This window comes from Drosophila eugracilis, unplaced genomic scaffold (assembly GCF_018153835.1).
Source record: "Drosophila eugracilis isolate 14026-0451.02 unplaced genomic scaffold, ASM1815383v1 contig_2171, whole genome shotgun sequence".
In the NCBI taxonomy this organism is placed as follows: domain Eukaryota; kingdom Metazoa; phylum Arthropoda; class Insecta; order Diptera; family Drosophilidae; genus Drosophila; species Drosophila eugracilis.
The window spans coordinates 699,113-717,739 of NW_024573057.1; the positions used below are offsets into that span (position 1 = coordinate 699,113).

Genomic DNA, 18,627 nt, shown 5'->3' on the forward strand with positions numbered 1-18,627 from the left:
AAAATAATTAAAGCAACGAAATTAAAGCGTTCCACGCCAAAATTGGTGGACAGCAAAGGCTTCTCTTCCTTTTTTGATATCATAAGTGGTATTTAATAGGTGATTAACTCAAAAGGTGCCAGTCATGAGGGATTGTTTAACACACTACATACACCAGCCAATTTTACAAATTGTATTAAAGCAGTTTGTAAGCTTAAACAAGCCTTTTAAATCGCTAACCCTTAAATCGAAAAAACAGCATGTTGTGGATTTCTCAATAAGGTCACAATCTGCCCAGTATCTTGAGCATAATAAAAAATTGTCCAACAAAATCAACGACGCCCCCAATTTGAAATCCCTTCGCTAACAAACCGCCTGGCATGTTTCAATTTAATTAAAATACCTGGCGGCAATTAAATTTGCATAAATTAGATAAGGCAAGCGCATTTGACGCACGCCTACTGCTTGTGTGTGCAACAAATGCGGCGAATCGAATAGAAAGAACACAAAGAGGAATTATAGGACAGAAAAAGTCGAAGAAAAAATCATGTTACCTTAATTAATTACATACAAGAAGAAACGCTATAGTCGAGTGCAGCCACAATAAGATACCCGTTACAGTTTTAAACAATTTTAAAATATTCATTTTGCTAGTAGAAATGGGTAAGGTCAAACGAAGACGTAGACTACAGTATTATGGTCGCCACAGTTTTCCGCGGTTTGTAGGCGTGGCCGGTCCACTGCAGCGCCGAGCTAGTTCCTCCACCCTAACGCCCACAAAACCCGGAAAACCAAAAATGCAAAAATCGCGGGACCTATAAGAGCTAGAAAGTTAGGCTTAGGAACACGTATTTTAGAGATGCCACTGCGACGTGTGACGAGTTTTTATCCGGCCACGCCCACTCTAACGCCTACAAGCCGCGGAAAACTGTGGAGTCTATAATATTATTATGAATGCCTTCGTCTTACCTTGTATAACTTATTTCTGTTAACATCTATCGATTTACCAAAGATTTTTTAAATCGGAACATTATTTCGCTATTTATGAAGACATTTAGGTTATAAGGCCTCACATGGGCAGTGACGTCACTATCAGTTACTCAATAAGCTTTCTATGACAATAGGTGGCGCTTTGTGTATTTCCACTAGAAAAATTAATATTTTAAAATTGTGTAAAACAGTAACAGGTATCTTATAGTCGCGGCACTCGACTATAGCGTTTCCTCTTGTTTCTATTTGCAACGGCAGTTTGGCCTTCGACATTAGGCAAAAACATCTTTAATGGGGCAGAACCAATTTATAATTAAAAGAAACATTAAGAACCAAAAAAGTAAGGCAAATGAAGTTAGGGCAGACCCAAAAAAATCGACGCTCAGCATCTGCTGGCAGAGGGAGCAGGAGTGGGAAAGAGAAAACGCCAAGCTGCTTAGCGACGGGGGCAATAACGAGTTTAAAGCTCATCTAGCTTTGAGTTCGCAGACAAGACTCACAAGACTTATATGCTCACATTGAACTGAAAATCAGACACTCTCGTCGTCGCATACAGTCGGATGCTATGGCGTAAAGTTTCTATACTATTATTTTTTACGCGCCGTGCTCCGCAAAATAATCGCATTATGATAAGAAAAAAGAGCTTGTTTCTCGTTTGTGTGTTAGTTGTGCGAGAAAAAGTAACTGGAAAAGCAAAAGGCAAACTTTGTCGAAGAATTTGTACCCTTAGAATTGTATATTTTTTGAGCACTACAGGACAAGGATGTTGATCGATTGTAATAAACCTAACACGAGGGTACTATAAGATAGCAGATAGATAGACTTTCGCCTCACTTTTCCCATAGAAATCGTAATAACTTTTTGCAAGGGTAAGAAACTGGACAAGAGAGCCGAAAGCCGCAGCCAGAGCCAGCGCCAAAGCCAAAATCAAGAGCCAAGTTGGGCAGCACACAATTTATATTTGCTTTTAATGCTTGTTGCTGTTGCGCTGCCTTTTTTGCTGCCTGCAAACAAATAAAACTGGTTTTCGAGTCAATTAAACAAAAACAAAAAAAAAAACAACAAAAACGAAATAAACAGCATCTACAAAAAGGAGCATTGAAAACAGGCGCAGAAGTGTGTTTGTGAAAGAACAAGTTTTCCAGCAATAGGAAAAAACACATTTTCCAAATTATAAGTCCCAGGCAATAAGATTTCTCGAATGTCAATTGCACCTTCGCATAATTTGTTAGCTAAAAGGTATTAAATTTAATTAGTGACAAAGGGAAATAAATTTAATAGGCTTTATACCAGTATTGGGACATATATACGAGTATTAAATCATCCTAAATGGAGGCTTTCTCCGTTCATGGGCAAGGTTCACTTCAAGGCTTTAGTATAGCATGTGTTAGTATGTGTTTCCTTGCAGTATTTTTTTATATTTTGTAAAGCTAAAAAATACAACGTCTTAGTGCAACTACACCAATCATTTGATTTCACAAGTTCATGGAATACATTAGTTTATCACGTGGAATACGCTTTGCATAGCAGTCAAGAGTTTAAGAGCTTAAATAAAATTCCCAAATGGCAAGAATTTTCCCTGGACTTTTCCTGTTATGAATAAATAAAGTAAATTGAATGGAAATGGCCAAGCAGAGAGTTGAGGCTGAAAAGTGTCCACAAAGTGTCTTGGTCCAACTTCAGTTTAAAGTCGGTTAACCGGCCCACATTTAATGTAGGCTATAGCAGATTTTACATATTTCCCAGAGGGTAGTGAATGAGTAAGCATGTGTGTACCCTGTGAGAGAACGTGCGGATTCATCCGGTCTCAATGGGCTTATCATTCCGATTTTCCGTCTCACACTCTCTCCCAGGCATACAGATATCGATTTAAAAAGCTCTTGTTTAAATTAAGGCCTCAGGATGTGTGTTGGGTGCCAAAATATTCCAAAAACAAGCGCAAATACACGTTGCCACATTTTTTCGTAAAACTCTTTCTATTGCAAAAATGGAACGGCATTCCAATGAAAAAATTTTCATGGAGATAATAATAATAATTCGTAACGTAATCATTTTTTAGCCAAGGACATATTTTTTGTCAGTACTAAAATTTCCCTTCATCTTTTAAAGCTCTTGCAAAAAAAGTATCGCTTTCGATTTCCTCAATTTTTGCCCCTGCCCATTTCCTTTGAAAGCGCTTAACGTTTGGCTATGGTGTTCTTGTCATATTTCGTTCCCATCAGAGCAACCTGGCACCAAATAAGCTCAACCAATTTATTTTTCATAACAACTGTGTTCTACCTGCCCGAGACACCAATAGAAAACCGAAAAGGTCGATGTATCTTTTATGTCCCAACTATGACATACCCGTTATTCAGAGTCCTTTTGATATATTTTTGAGATGTTTCATACTTTTTTTGTGTTTTACAACGGACTGCCAACTCACTACTCGGCAAGTGCAACGGGTATAAAAAGGGGGAAAACTTCACAAAATTCCGTTGCCCTTCAACAATCAGAAATTGGCACAGTCAAAGCGCTAGACGCTCTGTCCCCGATCGTTTTTGCTTGATTTCTTGGCTTGTCCTCTGGGCTCCTTGCTTCTTCTCCCATTCCTGAGCGTGTCTCAAAATGCATTACATTTATGTTGGGTGGCAGGGCACATCCATTGTTTGGAGCACGCCTATTCGTAATATTGTGTAACAGACACAGCAGCAAAAGCAACAACGCCAACAGGCAGACTCATCTCCTCTGTTCTTCGGGCAGGCCAATCTGAGCATGTTGGATCCATGCAAATTTTGAGGTCGGCTTTTTAGTATGGAAATGAAAAACTGAGAAATTTCCCAGCACTCTTTTTCCTCCCTTTTCCCCAGAGTGCTCAATTCTGGCTGAAAGGCCTACCCTTCCTTGGACATGGATTGTTGGATTCGCGGTAGTTGATGTTTAAAGCTTATATCGGAAATGGCAATATTCCAAAAATATATTTTCCAGATTAAGAACTATTTGATTTGAAACTATTAAAACATGGAGGTTGTTTACTAGAAATAACCAAGTGAAAGCAGAATTCCTGAAGTTTTAAAATAAACCTTATTTTTTACGTAAATTCAGACTGCAATGGGTATCATATTCTGCAATTTAAGCTTGGTGGGCTCGATGAAAGGTTGTTATTGATTTTGTTTGCACAAGGAAAGCCAGGAAGTGTGGAAAAGGGTTGTTGGAAATTTATTTGCTAATCAAATACCATTTATGGCCTCGTCTGTCTTAAAGTCTTTTATTGCATTTTTGCTTAATTTCATAGGAGAATTTACCAAAGAAGAAATCCGAAGACAGAAAGCTTTTCTTCAACTACAGGTTGACTTTTAATGCTCCTATAAAAATATTTGCAAGTGCTGTAGAAGTTTTTCATTCATGTGTCTTCCAATGAGAAAATTTTTAGATATTGTTATTTTTCTGGATAAAACAGATTGTTTAAATTGGGAAAATATGTCGTTCTTGAATCAAAAGCAACGACAAAATGCCTAATTAAATAAAAACAGCACAGGGGCCACAATAAATAGGCAGGACAAGCAAGTCCTAAACGACGGCCTCATAAAACATGCAATTAACTGTTCATGAGGGAGAACAATAAACATTATGTAGGTTGGTTTGGGCGGTCTGTTTGAGGTTAGGTGGTTAGCAGCGGATAAAGCATGCAACAAAATCGACAGCACAGCCAGTCGTATTTTGCGGAAATTGTTGGCTTGTAATTTGAATTTGCGCCATTTGCATTCAATGTGTCGCTCGCGAATGAGACACAATGAGTGTGTGTCCTGCGACCAGAGAGCAGAACGCTCGTGCACTGGAAACAAAAGTCAAATAGGAGCTGGATGCCTTTAATCTTGCACTAATTTAAGTCTGGCCTTTTGGAAAAGGTTGTACGTTTACTTTATCTTTCAGTTTGAATGCTTTAGTCGGTGTACCTACTACTATTCAAGAATGCTTTTCGAGCAACAGCTTACATTTACAACACTTATCTATTTTTTAATGAGTTATGAGTTATGTTAACAATAGATTTAATAATAATATTTAAAACTTAAACGTTGAAATCTAATTAGGATGCCAGAAGTACTGAGTTTTTTAAAAGTCTTTAGGGGGCATATCACAAGCTTAAAGATCGGATTTATTAAGAAGAAAGTTTTGTAGAGAACAAAAAAATATACATAAGTATAAATCATATTGTGAGCTAAATGCTAGTTTTATTTTTAGTATTCAAAGAAGACTTGGAATATTTTTAATTTTCTAAATTTCTGATAAAAAATTTTTTTTATTTGGATATTTGAAGTTAAATTCGTACTTCCTCCGCATATTATGCGATTCCTTGGCTTTCTTTCGTGTGCCCTTCAATTTTTCCAAGTGCTTTTTTTTTGTGTGAGTTGGTGTGCGTTTATTAGCTTTAGTAACGGTCCCCGGACACTTTTGGCTTCTGACACGCAAGCAGCAAGGATGCGCGGCGTCTCCAAACGGAAAGCGAATGTAGTCGGCAATATTTTCTTGGCAAGTTTTCCACCCACTCCCTCTGAGCCGCCCATGACAGACTCCCTTTTTCATTCCCCCGCTAGTTGAAACTTGTAGAAAAGTTGTGTTGTATCTTCAAGTCAATGAGCTTTTTCATATGCCTGTGTATGAGCTGGCGAGGGTGCAGATGAAGTTTGTTTAATGTGTTTGTGAGAAAATAAAGTTGCTCGACTTTTGCTTTCCCGATTCTGGGCCAAAAGTGTATTAAGTCTGTGGTATATGAGTGGGTCAGAAGAAGATGACTTGGGCTTGATAGGCATACATGTATTCCTGCATCCCCGCCGCTCTTCGTTTTCCAGTTTTACTCATTTTAAGCGGATTTCGCTATAAGTAGCTGAAAGTTATGTTAACGATTCTGTATGCTGTGCATGTGTATCTTTTCGGTGGCGATGATCTGGAAGTTGCGGGGACTTCGGTTTGCTACTGCATGAAAAGTTTGTCACGCGTTGAACAACAGGGTTCATCAAGTTTATAATTAATACTACTAGTACTGGCTCTACGACATTGTACTCTAGTACTTATCCAAGATCCCTGAGATTATATTACAATAACGTCATTTAAAACGGAATATTTTTAGAACAAAGGTTTCTTAGTTTATTTTTATTTTTAGAGTAAAAGGGTATATTAGATTTGTTGAAAAATATGTAACAGGTAGAAGGAAGCGTTTCCGACCGTATAAGTCGATTAAGCCATGTCCGTCCGTTTTTCCGACAGTCCGTATGAACGCTGAGATCTCAGGAACTATAAGAGATAGAAAATTGAGATTAAACATGAAGATTCTTGAGGTCCATACGTAGCGCAAGTTTATTTCAGTATCCTGCCACGCTTACTCTAATGCCTACAAAATGAACAAAAAACTAAAAACGCCGAAATCTCAGGTACTATTAGAGGTAGAAAGTTGAAATTTAGTATGTATAATCTTTAGATGCCAGCGCATCATATAGTGGTACCATTATCCGGCCCCACCCACTCTTACGCCCACAAGAAAAGACGGTTTTCCAATTTTGTAGGAAAGCTTATACCTCGGTAACTATAAATGGTAGAAAGTTCGGATTAAGCATATAGGTTTTTATGATGCCCCAAATTCGAAGTGTTTTTTTCGATCAAGCCACGCCCACCATAACGCCCACAAAACTCGGAAAACCAAAAATGTAAAAATCTCGGGACCTATAAGAGCTAGAAAGTTAGGCTTTAGAACACGTATTTTAAGAATGCCACTGCAACTTGTCACAAGTGGCGTCTATAATATTATCAGGAATGCCTTCGCTTGACCTTGTATAACTTATTTCTGTTAACATCTATCGATTTACCAAAGATTTTTTAAATCGGAACATTATTTCGCTATTCATGAAGAAATTTAGGTTTTAAGGCCTCACATGGGCAGTTTGACATCGTCTAAAAAAGTCGAGTTTCCCAATACCATGTTTATTACCTACCCCAAAGATATCCCCACTGCAAAGCCTGGCATTCACATAATGTGCAAACTTCCCAAAAGGCAATAAATTCAAGCGAACATAAATATTGATGATGAAGAGTTCTGTAGTGGAAAACCTTTTAAGTAAGGAACTAATCTTTAAACCCCAGGAAGAAGAAGCCGAAAATCTCCCCATGCCAATGGCGTGCAGTTAATGAGCGGTGCCATTATCAACCGCCCACCACCGCCCATCGACACTTTTCCGTTCCGCTCAGCGTTTTCCTGAGGCGCAGAATGCGTGCATTTAATATGTTCAGTTAGTGAAATGAGCCGAATTGTGTTGTGTGTTGTGAAAGTGTCGATAGAGAAAGAGGTCGAGTGGGCCAGGATAGTCTTAGGCTTTGCTTCAAGTTCACAAAAATGATAAACCGCACCCATGGCTAAAGCTGCGTGAAGCCAGTTGGTTCCCGTCTTTACATTTCTTACGACTTGTGTCCGATAATTTGGAGGTACATGACATAATGACATCTTTATACCCGTTACTCGTAGAGTAAAAGGGTATATTAGATTCCTTAAAAAGTATGTAACAGGTAAAAGAAAGCGTTTCCGAACCTATAGAGTGTAAATATTCTTGATCAGTATCAATAGCGAAGTCGATTAAGCCATGTCCGTCAATCCGTATGAACGCTGAGATCTCAGGAACTATAAAATATACAAATTTGAGATTAGCATCAAGATTCTTGAGGTCCAGCACAAGTTTATTTCAGCATGTTGCCACCTCCACTCTAAAGCCCACAGAACCCGGCAAGCAAAATTGAGAAAATCTCATGAACTATAAGAGATAGAAAGTTAGGTATTTTAGAGATGCCATTCCAACTCGACTGAGTTTTCATCAAGTCACGCTCACTCTAACGCCCACAAACCGCGGAAAACTGTGGCGTCCATAATATTATAGTGAATGTTTTCGTTTGACCTTGTATAACATATTTTTGTCAATATTTATTGATTTACCAAAGATTTTTCAAATCGGAACCTTATTTCGCTTCTTATGAAGAAAAGTAGGTTATAAGGCCGCACATGCGGAGTAACGTCACGATTAGTATCTCAACATGCTTTCTCTGATAATAGGAAAATGAATATTTTAAAATTATGTAAAACAGTAACGGGTATCTAATAGTAGCGGCACCCGACTATAGCATTTTTTTTGTTTTCGTTCCGTTTTGGCCTTTGTGTTCGGGACCACAGAATTCCAAAGGGTCGCAAAATGTTTGCCCAAGTGTGCAGGTATACAGTCGAAATCTCATAGGACAACGTAGTGCTAATTGTCCACTACTCCTTCCACATGCTGTCACTTGACTTTACATTTGCCATTTTGTGTGGTTTGCATCTGAAAGTGCTGCAGGCCAACGAAGCAAAGAACTCTGGATTAAAAAAAGGAACTATTGCGAACAATCGCACATTTATTTGATTTTCTTTGAATGCCATAGGAGACATCGATGAATTAGATATTTAAGAGGAAATCAAAATGTTAACCAGATTTAAGCTTAAGTTTTGGGTGCTATGGTGATTAACAACCTTTGATAAGCATTTGATGACACCACTGTCCACACAATGGAATTGTCCACACGGAAAATGGAATTATGGTCACGGTTTATGGATTACAGTGGTGTCCTTCGAGGCGATTTCTCTTGTCCAAGTCAAGTTTTTTTAATTAGCCAACTGAAAGGAGTTCCAGTGACTTGCTGCTGTGTGTGTCTGTTTTTCTAACTACCAAAAGTTATGATTAGCTTAGAAAAAGTTGGTCAATTAGGCAGATGAATAATAAGTAATCAATTAAAGCTAGTAAAAAAATATATTCTTAATAATCTTTTGATGGGTTTCCTTTATCTTTCAGTTTTCTACATTGATTTTTCAAAGATATTTTTCATGAACTAAAATGCTTTTATAGAAACGTTTTAATTTCTTTTAAAGAAAAGATAATGCCTTAAAATCTTAGTAAAAATATCTCTGAAAATAGCTTTTGACAAAATACATTTCAATAATAACTTAAAATAATATCTGATCGGACACGACTAGATCGACCCGCCTAGGGATATCCAATCAAAACTGTTTGACACTTAAGGGTAAATCATTTTATTTTCATAGTTATATTGATGTTTGAGCATTCCCAACACGCACAAGGCCAGAGCAGAAAAGGATTTCGGTAGAATCAAGTTTGATAAATTGATAATTGCATATAAGCTAGCTCTTTTTAAGAATGGGAAACGTGCTAGCATCTACCGCAAAAGCGGAGAACTCTCGAGGGCGTGGAAATGTGTCTGCCGGATTGAGTTTGCCAGAGGCGCCTACACCTCCTTCCGCAGGAATACCGCCACAGATGGTAGAGGCGTTGGAATCAGAAGCTCGACAGTTGGAGCTGGAGAATCCCGGAACAGTTGAGGAGCTGCATAGTCGCTGTCGTGATATTCAGGCCAACACCTTCGACGGCGCCAAGATCATGCTGAACAAGGGCTTGAGTAACCACTTCCAAGTGACCCACACCATCAACATGAATTCTACGGCACCCAGTGGCTATCGCTTCGGTGCCACTTACGTGGGGACTAAGCAATATGGCCCAAACGAGGCTTTTCCGGTCCTCCTTGGAGAGATAGATCCGATGGGTAACCTCAATGCGAACGTCATTCATCAGCTAACATCACGACTACGGTGCAAATTTGCCTCACAGTTTCAGGACTCTAAGCTGGTTGCCACCCAATTGTCGGGTGACTATCGCGGCAAAGACTACACATTATCCTTGACGTTGGGCAATCCGGGCATCTTGACGGGCTCTGGAGTTGTCGTATGCCAGTACCTGCAGGCAGTCACCCAGAGATTGGCTCTCGGATCGGAGTTGGCCTACCAGTACGGACCAAATGTTCCCGGACGCCAAGTGGCTGTGTTGTCAGCGGTAGGTCGCTATGCCATCGGGGATTCCGTGTGGTCATGCACTTTGGGGCCTGGTGGCTTCCATCTCAGCTACTACCAGAAGGCCAGTGATCAGCTACAGATCGGAGTCGAGGTAGAGACCAATTTGCGCCTCCAAGAGTCCACGGCCACGGTGGCCTACCAGGTGGATCTTCCCAAGGCAGACTTGGTCTTCCGCGGCAGTCTAGACTCCAACTGGCACATTGCCGGCGTCCTCGAGAAACGCCTCCAACCTCTTCCCTTTTCGTTGGCCATTAGCGGTCGCATGAATCACCTAAAGAATAGCTTTCGGTTGGGCTGCGGCCTAATGATCGGATAAAGGGTTATTGGAGGGAATAGAATTTGAGTTTTCTTGCTAATGTAAAATTAAAGAGTACGAGAATCAGGAGAATTACGACCCAGTTGAAGATATGAAACGAGCTAACATAACTTATGTGTTTATTATAATATTCCAAATCATTCATTTGTTGCTTTTCAAGTGTAAATTTCAAAATCTGAAATCTAAATAAATTTGAAATATCTGCAATGAATATCTCAGAACTATTGTTTAAGTGTTTTCCCAAATGTTAAATTTGAAATTATTATTATAGGTTATAATAAGAACAAAAAAACTACATTTTAACAATAAATTTTAAAGAGGTGTCGAATTGGTTTTAACGGGATATGTGCACAAACAAATTTATTCTTGAAAAAGTAAAGGATAAAAATGTTTTAGAGGAACGGCCATTATTTCCCCTTAGAATCCATCAAAACGGTATTTACATTTGGCACTCCATCACGGCCTCTCCCCTATGATTTTAATAGCTGCACTATGGTTCACATTACCCAAACCGCATCCTTTTAGCGGAGCCTCCATCAAGGTCAATACAGAATAGCGTCGCTGCCCAAATACAAAGCGCCAAATGGCGTGTGCATCGCATTAGCATTCCACCCATTTCGCACTAGTGGCGTCAGTCCTTGCCACTAATCCTTTCCACCAATTCGGTGCCTCTATTTTTGCCATTCAAAAAGTTAAGTGCATTTCGGGATTTGCCAAGCTCTTGAAAAAGTGCAGAGAGCTTCAACCATTTCGAGATTTTGATTGGCAAACTTGTATATGTGTGGGTAGCCTATAAATCAGGCCAGATTTACCAAGAAGAAAATAAATGAAAATATCATATTTTAAAATATTTATTATGAAAATTTCTTTTTCGTCAGAATCATCGTGCATTATTGATATATTTCCATTTCCATACCATTTTGGAAATACAATTTAAAAAGCGGTGCAATGGGACTTTGCCTTTATTTATATATGCATTCCATCCCCGATATACGCATTTTGTTGACTTCCCTTTGCGTGTCCATTTGACAATGGTATTTTCAATATCAGAGATATTTGAAAAACTATGATTAATTTAACTTCACTTCCACTTTAATTTGCAATTAAAGGATTTGTCTAAGTGGAAAATTATAAGCTTTTTGGAATACCAACTAAATAGTAAGCAAATTGATAACTTATTGATTTAATTCAGACTGTTTCCATGTCAGTCATTCCCGCTTGCTGCAGTATTATTGATCCTATTTGGGCAATTACAAGATTTCTGTCATTTGATTATTTCGTTCAATGCTAAATCAATAAATCGCAAGCAATAAGCGAAAGGTAAACAAAGCCATTATAATTTATGCAACTCTCATCTGGAAATTTGTGTGTACGGGTAGTGATGAGGTGGCATTTTGTGGAGGAAGTTCCAGCGCCACGACCTTCGCACAGAAGCAAACCCCAAATTGCAAATGGCAAACGAGCAGCAGCATAAATAATAAAACCAAAAGGCGGTAAAATTGATGCCCAAAAGCAGAAAACAAAAAACTTGGCTATAAATTGAAAAGAGTCACAACCAAGGGAGCGCAGATGTGGCGACATTGATAAAAGTCCAAAACAATCAAAAGTGCCCAGAAAGGGTCAAAAAGGAAAAAACGGAGGCCTCTTTGTTGGATTACTGATCTATCTGCTTCCACTTCTACTTTCCAAGTCCCAGTTCGCCTCTCGCTCTCCGCCCACTGGTCTTAACTCAATAAACAATGAGTCCATAACAGATTAATGGTAGCTAAAGTTAATTGGCCAAATTGATTTGGAGGTGCAAAGTATCAAGAGAACCTTGTTCTCATCTCCTGGTACGAGATGATTGCGAGATGTGTCAGACGCTGTTGTAAATCATTGACCCCAATCACGTGTTTCACTCGGAATTTGTGGCACTGATAGGTGCAGGGGATGTTAGGCAGAGGAGAAAATGGGCCCAAAGATCAATTGGTTCGGGAATTCCTACACTTGCCAGAATTCAGTCGTTGTCACGCATTACATTTATTAGTTGTCGCTCCTTATATCATATATATAAATATATCGAGTATCAAAGATACAAAAAACACATTAAAAAATAGATGACAATCTAGTTAACCAAAATGCTGGATTCATTAACTAATATCTTTCAATCAGTGCAATGCTGAGATAGTTCCTTCGCGTACTTCAATCAAGGTATATGCAATTTTCCTGATTTTGCCGGCGTGTACTCTTATTTGTATGAAACGAGAGACCGTTATACGATTCATTCATTTCTCATTTCAGCCGCCAGTAAGCGTTTAGCCGACCTAGCATTTCATGATTGGCGGTGCAGAAAAGCCAAAACTCTCACCTCATCTGTAGTTGGGACTCCCGTTGAAAGGCTCTAGAAGTCTAGATTTGTTGTTTTCCTCTTTCCTGCCACGGGCCCCTTGTTGCCAATCTTCCTCCGACTTTCCCCCACCCCGCTGTGGAGACACCGCTTAATGGAGCGTGAACAACAATTCGCTCGCTCATGCTCATGCGGTTCTGATTTTAGTGTATTATGCTTGTCCGATTTGGCATTCATGCCGTTTATCGCCAATATTAGTACCTGCATTTCCACCGATTTCAATTTGGTTGCCATTTAACTCCGAAAATTTAACCATGCCATTTTCGCCCTCAGCAGTCTTCTCGCTCCTAAATCGTTTTTCAGTGCAATTTGCATGTGCACTATAAGTTTTAACGAATTCATTTGTTTGTGAAACGTGTTCAGACGGACTGCAAAAACAGGGAGAGGTGGGTGGTAGGTTGGGAAAAGCGGAGGAAAACAACATAGTATTTGCGGCCAACAATTGTATTTGCCGTTGTTGACACAATTGAGCGTTGTATTTATTATGTCTTTTTCCTAGTCACACCCGCAATCTCATCTTTTTCCCAATTTCATTCGTTGTTTTGTTTATTTTTCACATTTTTTTCTTTTCCCGCATTTATTTGCGCTTAAAATTGACAAGTTTGCTGCTTTGTAGTTGTGCCAAAGCAGGCGAAAAAGTATAAACATTTGCCACATATTGTTGAACATATTCAAATTGTTGTTTTTTATATTTATATATTTGAATCTGTGTGAATCCATTTGTGATTAAGATTTTGTTGCTGTCATCTAACAGGGCGTAAGATATTTCCTTATCATCTGTAACGTTGTGCATTGGTTTAGTTTTAGCCTTGTTTAGGAAATATTTCTTACCACACTTAAAACAGGTTCGACCAATGATCCGAACCTATATAAATATTTCGATGAACTTTTTGGCATCTCCTTTAGTTAAGCTTATCTTTATGAACTTTGCTTTGTTCGTCTAATTTTGTGCTATTTTGCAAGGTTTTCTTATCAATAGTTCCTTGGTACTAACTTGCCCACCTATTTTGCTTGCTACCCACTGCAGCTGTTATAAGCACCTCAGAACTCAGTTAAGCAATTTTCAGTTTGACCTTCAGCCTCAAGTCAAGCACACAAATAGAGAAGCGAATTTAGCTGCACAACAAATAAGATGTGTCGGAGCACTGGTTTCCGCTTTTCAGTTCGAGTAAATTTGACTCATTCGACCTGTAAAGTAATAGAGTGAAGTTGATAATCAAAATAATATGAACTATTTTAATTGGACTCAATCTGATGCAGAAATGCGTTTCTTCAAAATTCCCCTAATGACTACTGTGCTTATATATGTTTATAACTAAATGAAGTATAATTCTTATTAATGTGCTCTAATTTAATGTGAATATAAACTACTTTTGTACTTGTAAATTTGATCAATCCATTAAGTCCACAGGGGACATATTATATTTTATCTATAACCCAAATCACAATCTAGAAGGAATATTGCGATTCCAATTCAACAAAAGCGAACTTCATCCGCAAACTGACCGTAGGAGAGGATGTTTTTCTCTCTTTTTGGAGCCGGAAAATTAAAGAAAAACGTCAAAGTAAAAAAAACCAGATCCAAAAACTCTTGTTAGGAACAAAATAAAAAACAGAACAAAAACCACACACACATCGAACCAAGCAGCGAACATTGAAAAGTTGACTAGTCAACGTTGCATTTCAATGCATTGAAGAGGAGATTGTACATGGCATGTGGCCGCTGTTGGCCTTGAAATGCATCGAAAATAATCAAACAAATATCTGAAAAAGAAGCAGTAGCAACCGAATGGGCAGTGGGGCCGCAGCAAAAACTAGAAAGTAGTGGGAAGGGCAAGAACTACATCTACTAGCGAACAGATAGTAGTTCCGAAAATCCAAAGTAAAAAAGGAAATCAATGAAAATACCTAAAGTGGGATTCGGTTTCAATTACTTTAAATGGCAACTGAAAACTATTGATCCGAATAGGAAACTCTATTACGTTTGCTATCACAAACAGAACCACCAAAAGCCAAAGGAAAGTAAGTTGCGGAGAAGTGGAGCTATTTAAAAAATCTTCATTAAATATCAGAATTAATAAATCATACTGGATACGTTGAAAAGTATGTTACAGATAGAAGGAAGCGTTTCCGACCCTAAAAAGTATATATATTCTTGATCAAGATCAATCAGTCGATTGAGCTATGTCCGTCTGTCCGTCTGTCCGTCCGTCCGTCCGTATAAAAGATATGACGTTGAGATTAAGCATGAAGATTCTTAAGATCTATACGCAGCTCAAGTTTATTTCCGCATCCTGCCACGCAGGAGCTAGAGCTAGAAAGTTGAAATTCAGTATGTATAATCTTGGGATGCCAGCGCATCTTATGGTGGTACCATTATCCGTACGCACCCACTTTTACGCCCACCAAGTTCAAAAGACAGTTTTTGCATATTCTAGAAAAGCTGATATCTCGGTAACTATAAGTGATAGAAAGTTTGAATTGTTTTTTTCCGAACAAGCCACGCCCACTCTAACGCCCACAAAACCCTAAAAACCAAAAATGCGAAACTCTGGGGAACTATTAGAGATAGAAAGTTGTACTTAAGAATATGTATTTTTTAGAGATGCCACTGCAACTTGTCCCTAGTTTTTCATCTTTAGTATTATTACGAATGCCTTCGTTTGACCTTATATAACTTATTTTTGTGAATCTCTATCGATTCATCAAAGAACTTTCAAATCGGAACATGATTTTGCTATTTATGAAGAAATTTAGGTTATAAAGTCTCATATGGGCAGTGACGTCACTATCAGTTACTCAATAAGCTTTCTCCGATAATAGGAGGCGCTTAGGGAATTTTCACTAGCAAAATAAATATTTAAAAATTGTGTAAAACAGTAACGGGTATCTTATAGTCGCGGCACTCGACTATAGAGTTTCCTCTTGTTCTTCTTCGGGTGGGTGGATACGATTGGTTGGAACGCCACGGGTTTTTATAGGGTTTAAGGTGAAGCTAGAGGGATTTAATACAAACAAGTTGGGACGACGGTGGCGCAACGCCTCTCGCGTGTGGATTCAGAAGAAGATCGAGGGGGTTGTTAAGCTTTGGAGACTTCTTAAATAATATGTGCTTGAGTGTGACGCAGTGAACTAAACGCCATGCATTTTTCGCTTAAAATTTATTCAAAACGTTGTTTCACATTAGCTTGCCCAAGGATGTCCAACCATGCCATCGGAAAAGGTCGGGCCAACCCTTTTCGAAAACCCCTAAACACCTCCCCACATTATTTGTATTCCTCGACCTCGGCAATTAAATTACACAAAAGCTTGCCTGAGCTTAACGAATGGAAAAACGCGCACAAAGGAAGGGAAACGAGTTCAACAAGACTTTCTCGTTATTTTCCATCAGTGTAAACGAACAAACACCTAAGGAGCTCTTGCTATTCTGAGAACTGGGTTTTCAGAAAATAAATTATGTACCGCGAAATGTCTCCAGTGGTGACTCCTTGAAAAGGCACATGTTTTAAATTTATGAATTGGAGAATATGCAGTAGAGGCTAAGTTGTTGTTTTAAATTGAAAGACTGAAAAATATTTGATAAATAAATGTAGTCATATATATAAGAGAAATACCTTTGGTTTTTTTGATTTCTTTTAAAATTAGATTCGAAAGTTTCCTAGTCATAAGTTCAGAAAAAGGCATATTATTGCGGAATTTAAATTGATCACAAGCAATGTTTAACCAGTAGACCAAAACGTTTTCCCTCCTTTCGGTTTTATTATGACCTTATTTTTATAAATTGTTTAAATATTCGTTTGAATTATGTTTAAAACATGTCATAGTATATCTTTAATACGTTTATTTAAAGATAACAGTAATAGTTTATTTCTTTAATAGGCTTGGCGCCCAAGTGGCTTCTGTTTTCTCCTCCTTTTCCCGAGTTTTCTACTCATTTTCATTAATTTGTCATTGTAATTTTATTCGCCGATGCTTCGGCTTTTTAGTACAGTCTTGTGCATAAATCAGCGTTCAGTCAGGCGCTCATAATCAGTCAATGGCCTTGCAAAATTATGCAGCCTGCTGCCCGACCACCCTCTTTCGCCTTCTTCACCTTTATTCCCCACCGTTACCCACCGCCTTTTCCTTTGCTTTCCTCAATGCATTTCATTTTGGTTTATTGCTGTGACAAGCAATTTCCGCATTTTGCCTTTTGTGCCGCCCCGTGTCCCCGCTTGGCTTTTTACATAATTGATTATCTGGCCTCTGACTAGGCCTCAATTTCTGCAGCTCCAACTCTTGATTACCATTATCATCGTCGTCATTATCAACAATTGGGCAACAGTCTTCTCTTCTTACCTGTTTTCGTCACGCTTTCAGTTCGATTTGAACTTTTGGATTTTAGATTTCGGATTTTACCATCAACTGCTTTTGACAAAGTCTGTAATTTTACTTGTGCAGCAAAAGCTCTGGAAAATCGTAAGACAGAAAAAAGAAGAAAGCAAAAGAAAATGGGTACAATGAAAACTGTTAAGAAGCAGGACCATATCGGAGTGGAGTTAGAGTGGAAATGAGAGGCGGTGGAAGCCGGACTGAACTCAACCGAGAACAACTGGCAAAAACTGAAAAACTGGCAACTGACAAAGTGCAGTTGGAAAAATAGTTTGGTAACTCTGCAACTTTTACTCTTTTTTTGGTTCCTTGACTTGTTATTACTTTATCAGTCTGGTTGGCCATAAATAGATTCCGTATTTTGTCCTCTTTTTGACCAAATGTGTCAATTTAAGTTGTGGGAATTATCAGTTCTTATAAATCGAAAATGAAAAACGCCACCGCACTGTACGGAAAAGGTTATTAGGAAAGGAGCAGGGCGGGGCTTAGGAATTGCAGGCACACCCACAGGCACACACGGCATATTAATGCACCTATGCCATATGACAGATTCCTTTGACGGCCTTGCGGGTGAAGCATCTGCAAGGGAATATAGATTGTAGGCGAAGGGAATTCGGGGAGAGTCGGTGGATGGAATATGGCGCCACAAGAAGTGGATAAACAGTTCTGCCGATATGTTGACAGCCGTGGCAGAGTGTCAGGGGAAAAGATACCAGGACCTTTCAAAGAAATGGCATCTTGGAGAAATCCGGAAAAAGGAATACGTCGAAGGAAGCAGAAACTGTGATGAACAATGTCGTATTATTGAACAGCATTTAGAGAAATGTGCTTTGCAGAAGTTCTTAGAGCATTTTCATTCAGAAAATCCGTTAGCTTTGAAGTAACTGAAAAATGTTATTTAGGTTTAAGAAACTTAACTTCATATTTATAGGGAATTACATTCCTTAAGTGAATGTTGTATAAGAAAACGAGAAATTTTTCTTTAAACTTTTAAATAAATAACTTTGAAGGGAAAAATTGGCTTATCTTCATTAAGTGCAGCGGAATCCAAGTCCGAATGTCCAAAACAAGTTTACATTATGCTCATCCATATTCAAAGGCTTACCATATGGTGAAAGGGCGTCCTTGTGTCCATCCTTAGTCATTCGCTGCAAATCCACATTATGCCATGACATTAAATTAGTATTTTCCTTCGAAATTTCCATCAGTCTCTATCTCGCTCATTCATTAAGGCATTCGCAGTCCCTGTCCCTTTTTACCACCTTAATAGGTGTTAAGCTGTGCTTCATAATGACGGACATTACATATGCAAGGTGAGCTTTCGATTCCGCACCCTCTCTTCTGGCCTTTTGTGGCCTAGGGACTAAGAATGTTTAGCTATTTGTTTTTGCCCATGTTCTAGCTCTGCTCACAGCCCTACAGGGAAAATATTTAATGCTGCTTATTAACGTTATTAATATTCCAATAACTAATACATTGATTTGTAAACTGTTTTTGATTAGAAACGAACTGAGAAAGTGAGATTATCTGCCCAATTATTCTTTAAGTTTGGTGGTTATAGCCGTGACTTTAGTTCATCCACTAGTAATCAGTTTATCAACTGGTAATATTTTCTTCCAGTGCAGCCCGGCTCTCTTACTCCCACACGCGCGTATTTGTGTCTTTATATAGCTT

The 18,627-nt window shown here is 38.6% G+C and overlaps 2 protein-coding genes across 5 annotated transcripts in view; both read left to right on the top strand.

The window, feature by feature from the left end:
- Nucleotides 1–18,627, top strand: part of LOC108111617 (7SK snRNA methylphosphate capping enzyme bin3) — a 39,086-nt gene that overhangs the window by 10,149 nt on the left and 10,310 nt on the right. The gene's annotated exons all lie outside the window — the stretch shown is intronic.
- Nucleotides 9,037–10,196, top strand: LOC108111620 (mitochondrial import receptor subunit TOM40 homolog 2). Its single transcript, XM_017221152.2, has one exon. It carries the CDS (start codon nt 9,171–9,173, stop codon nt 10,194–10,196), a length of 1,026 nt encoding a protein of 341 aa, XP_017076641.1. The 5' UTR covers nt 9,037–9,170.

Coding starts and splice junctions, on each gene's coding strand:
- LOC108111620 (XM_017221152.2), top strand. CDS start 9,171: ATGGGAAACGTGCTAGCATCTACCGCAAAAGCGGAGAACTCTCGAGGG.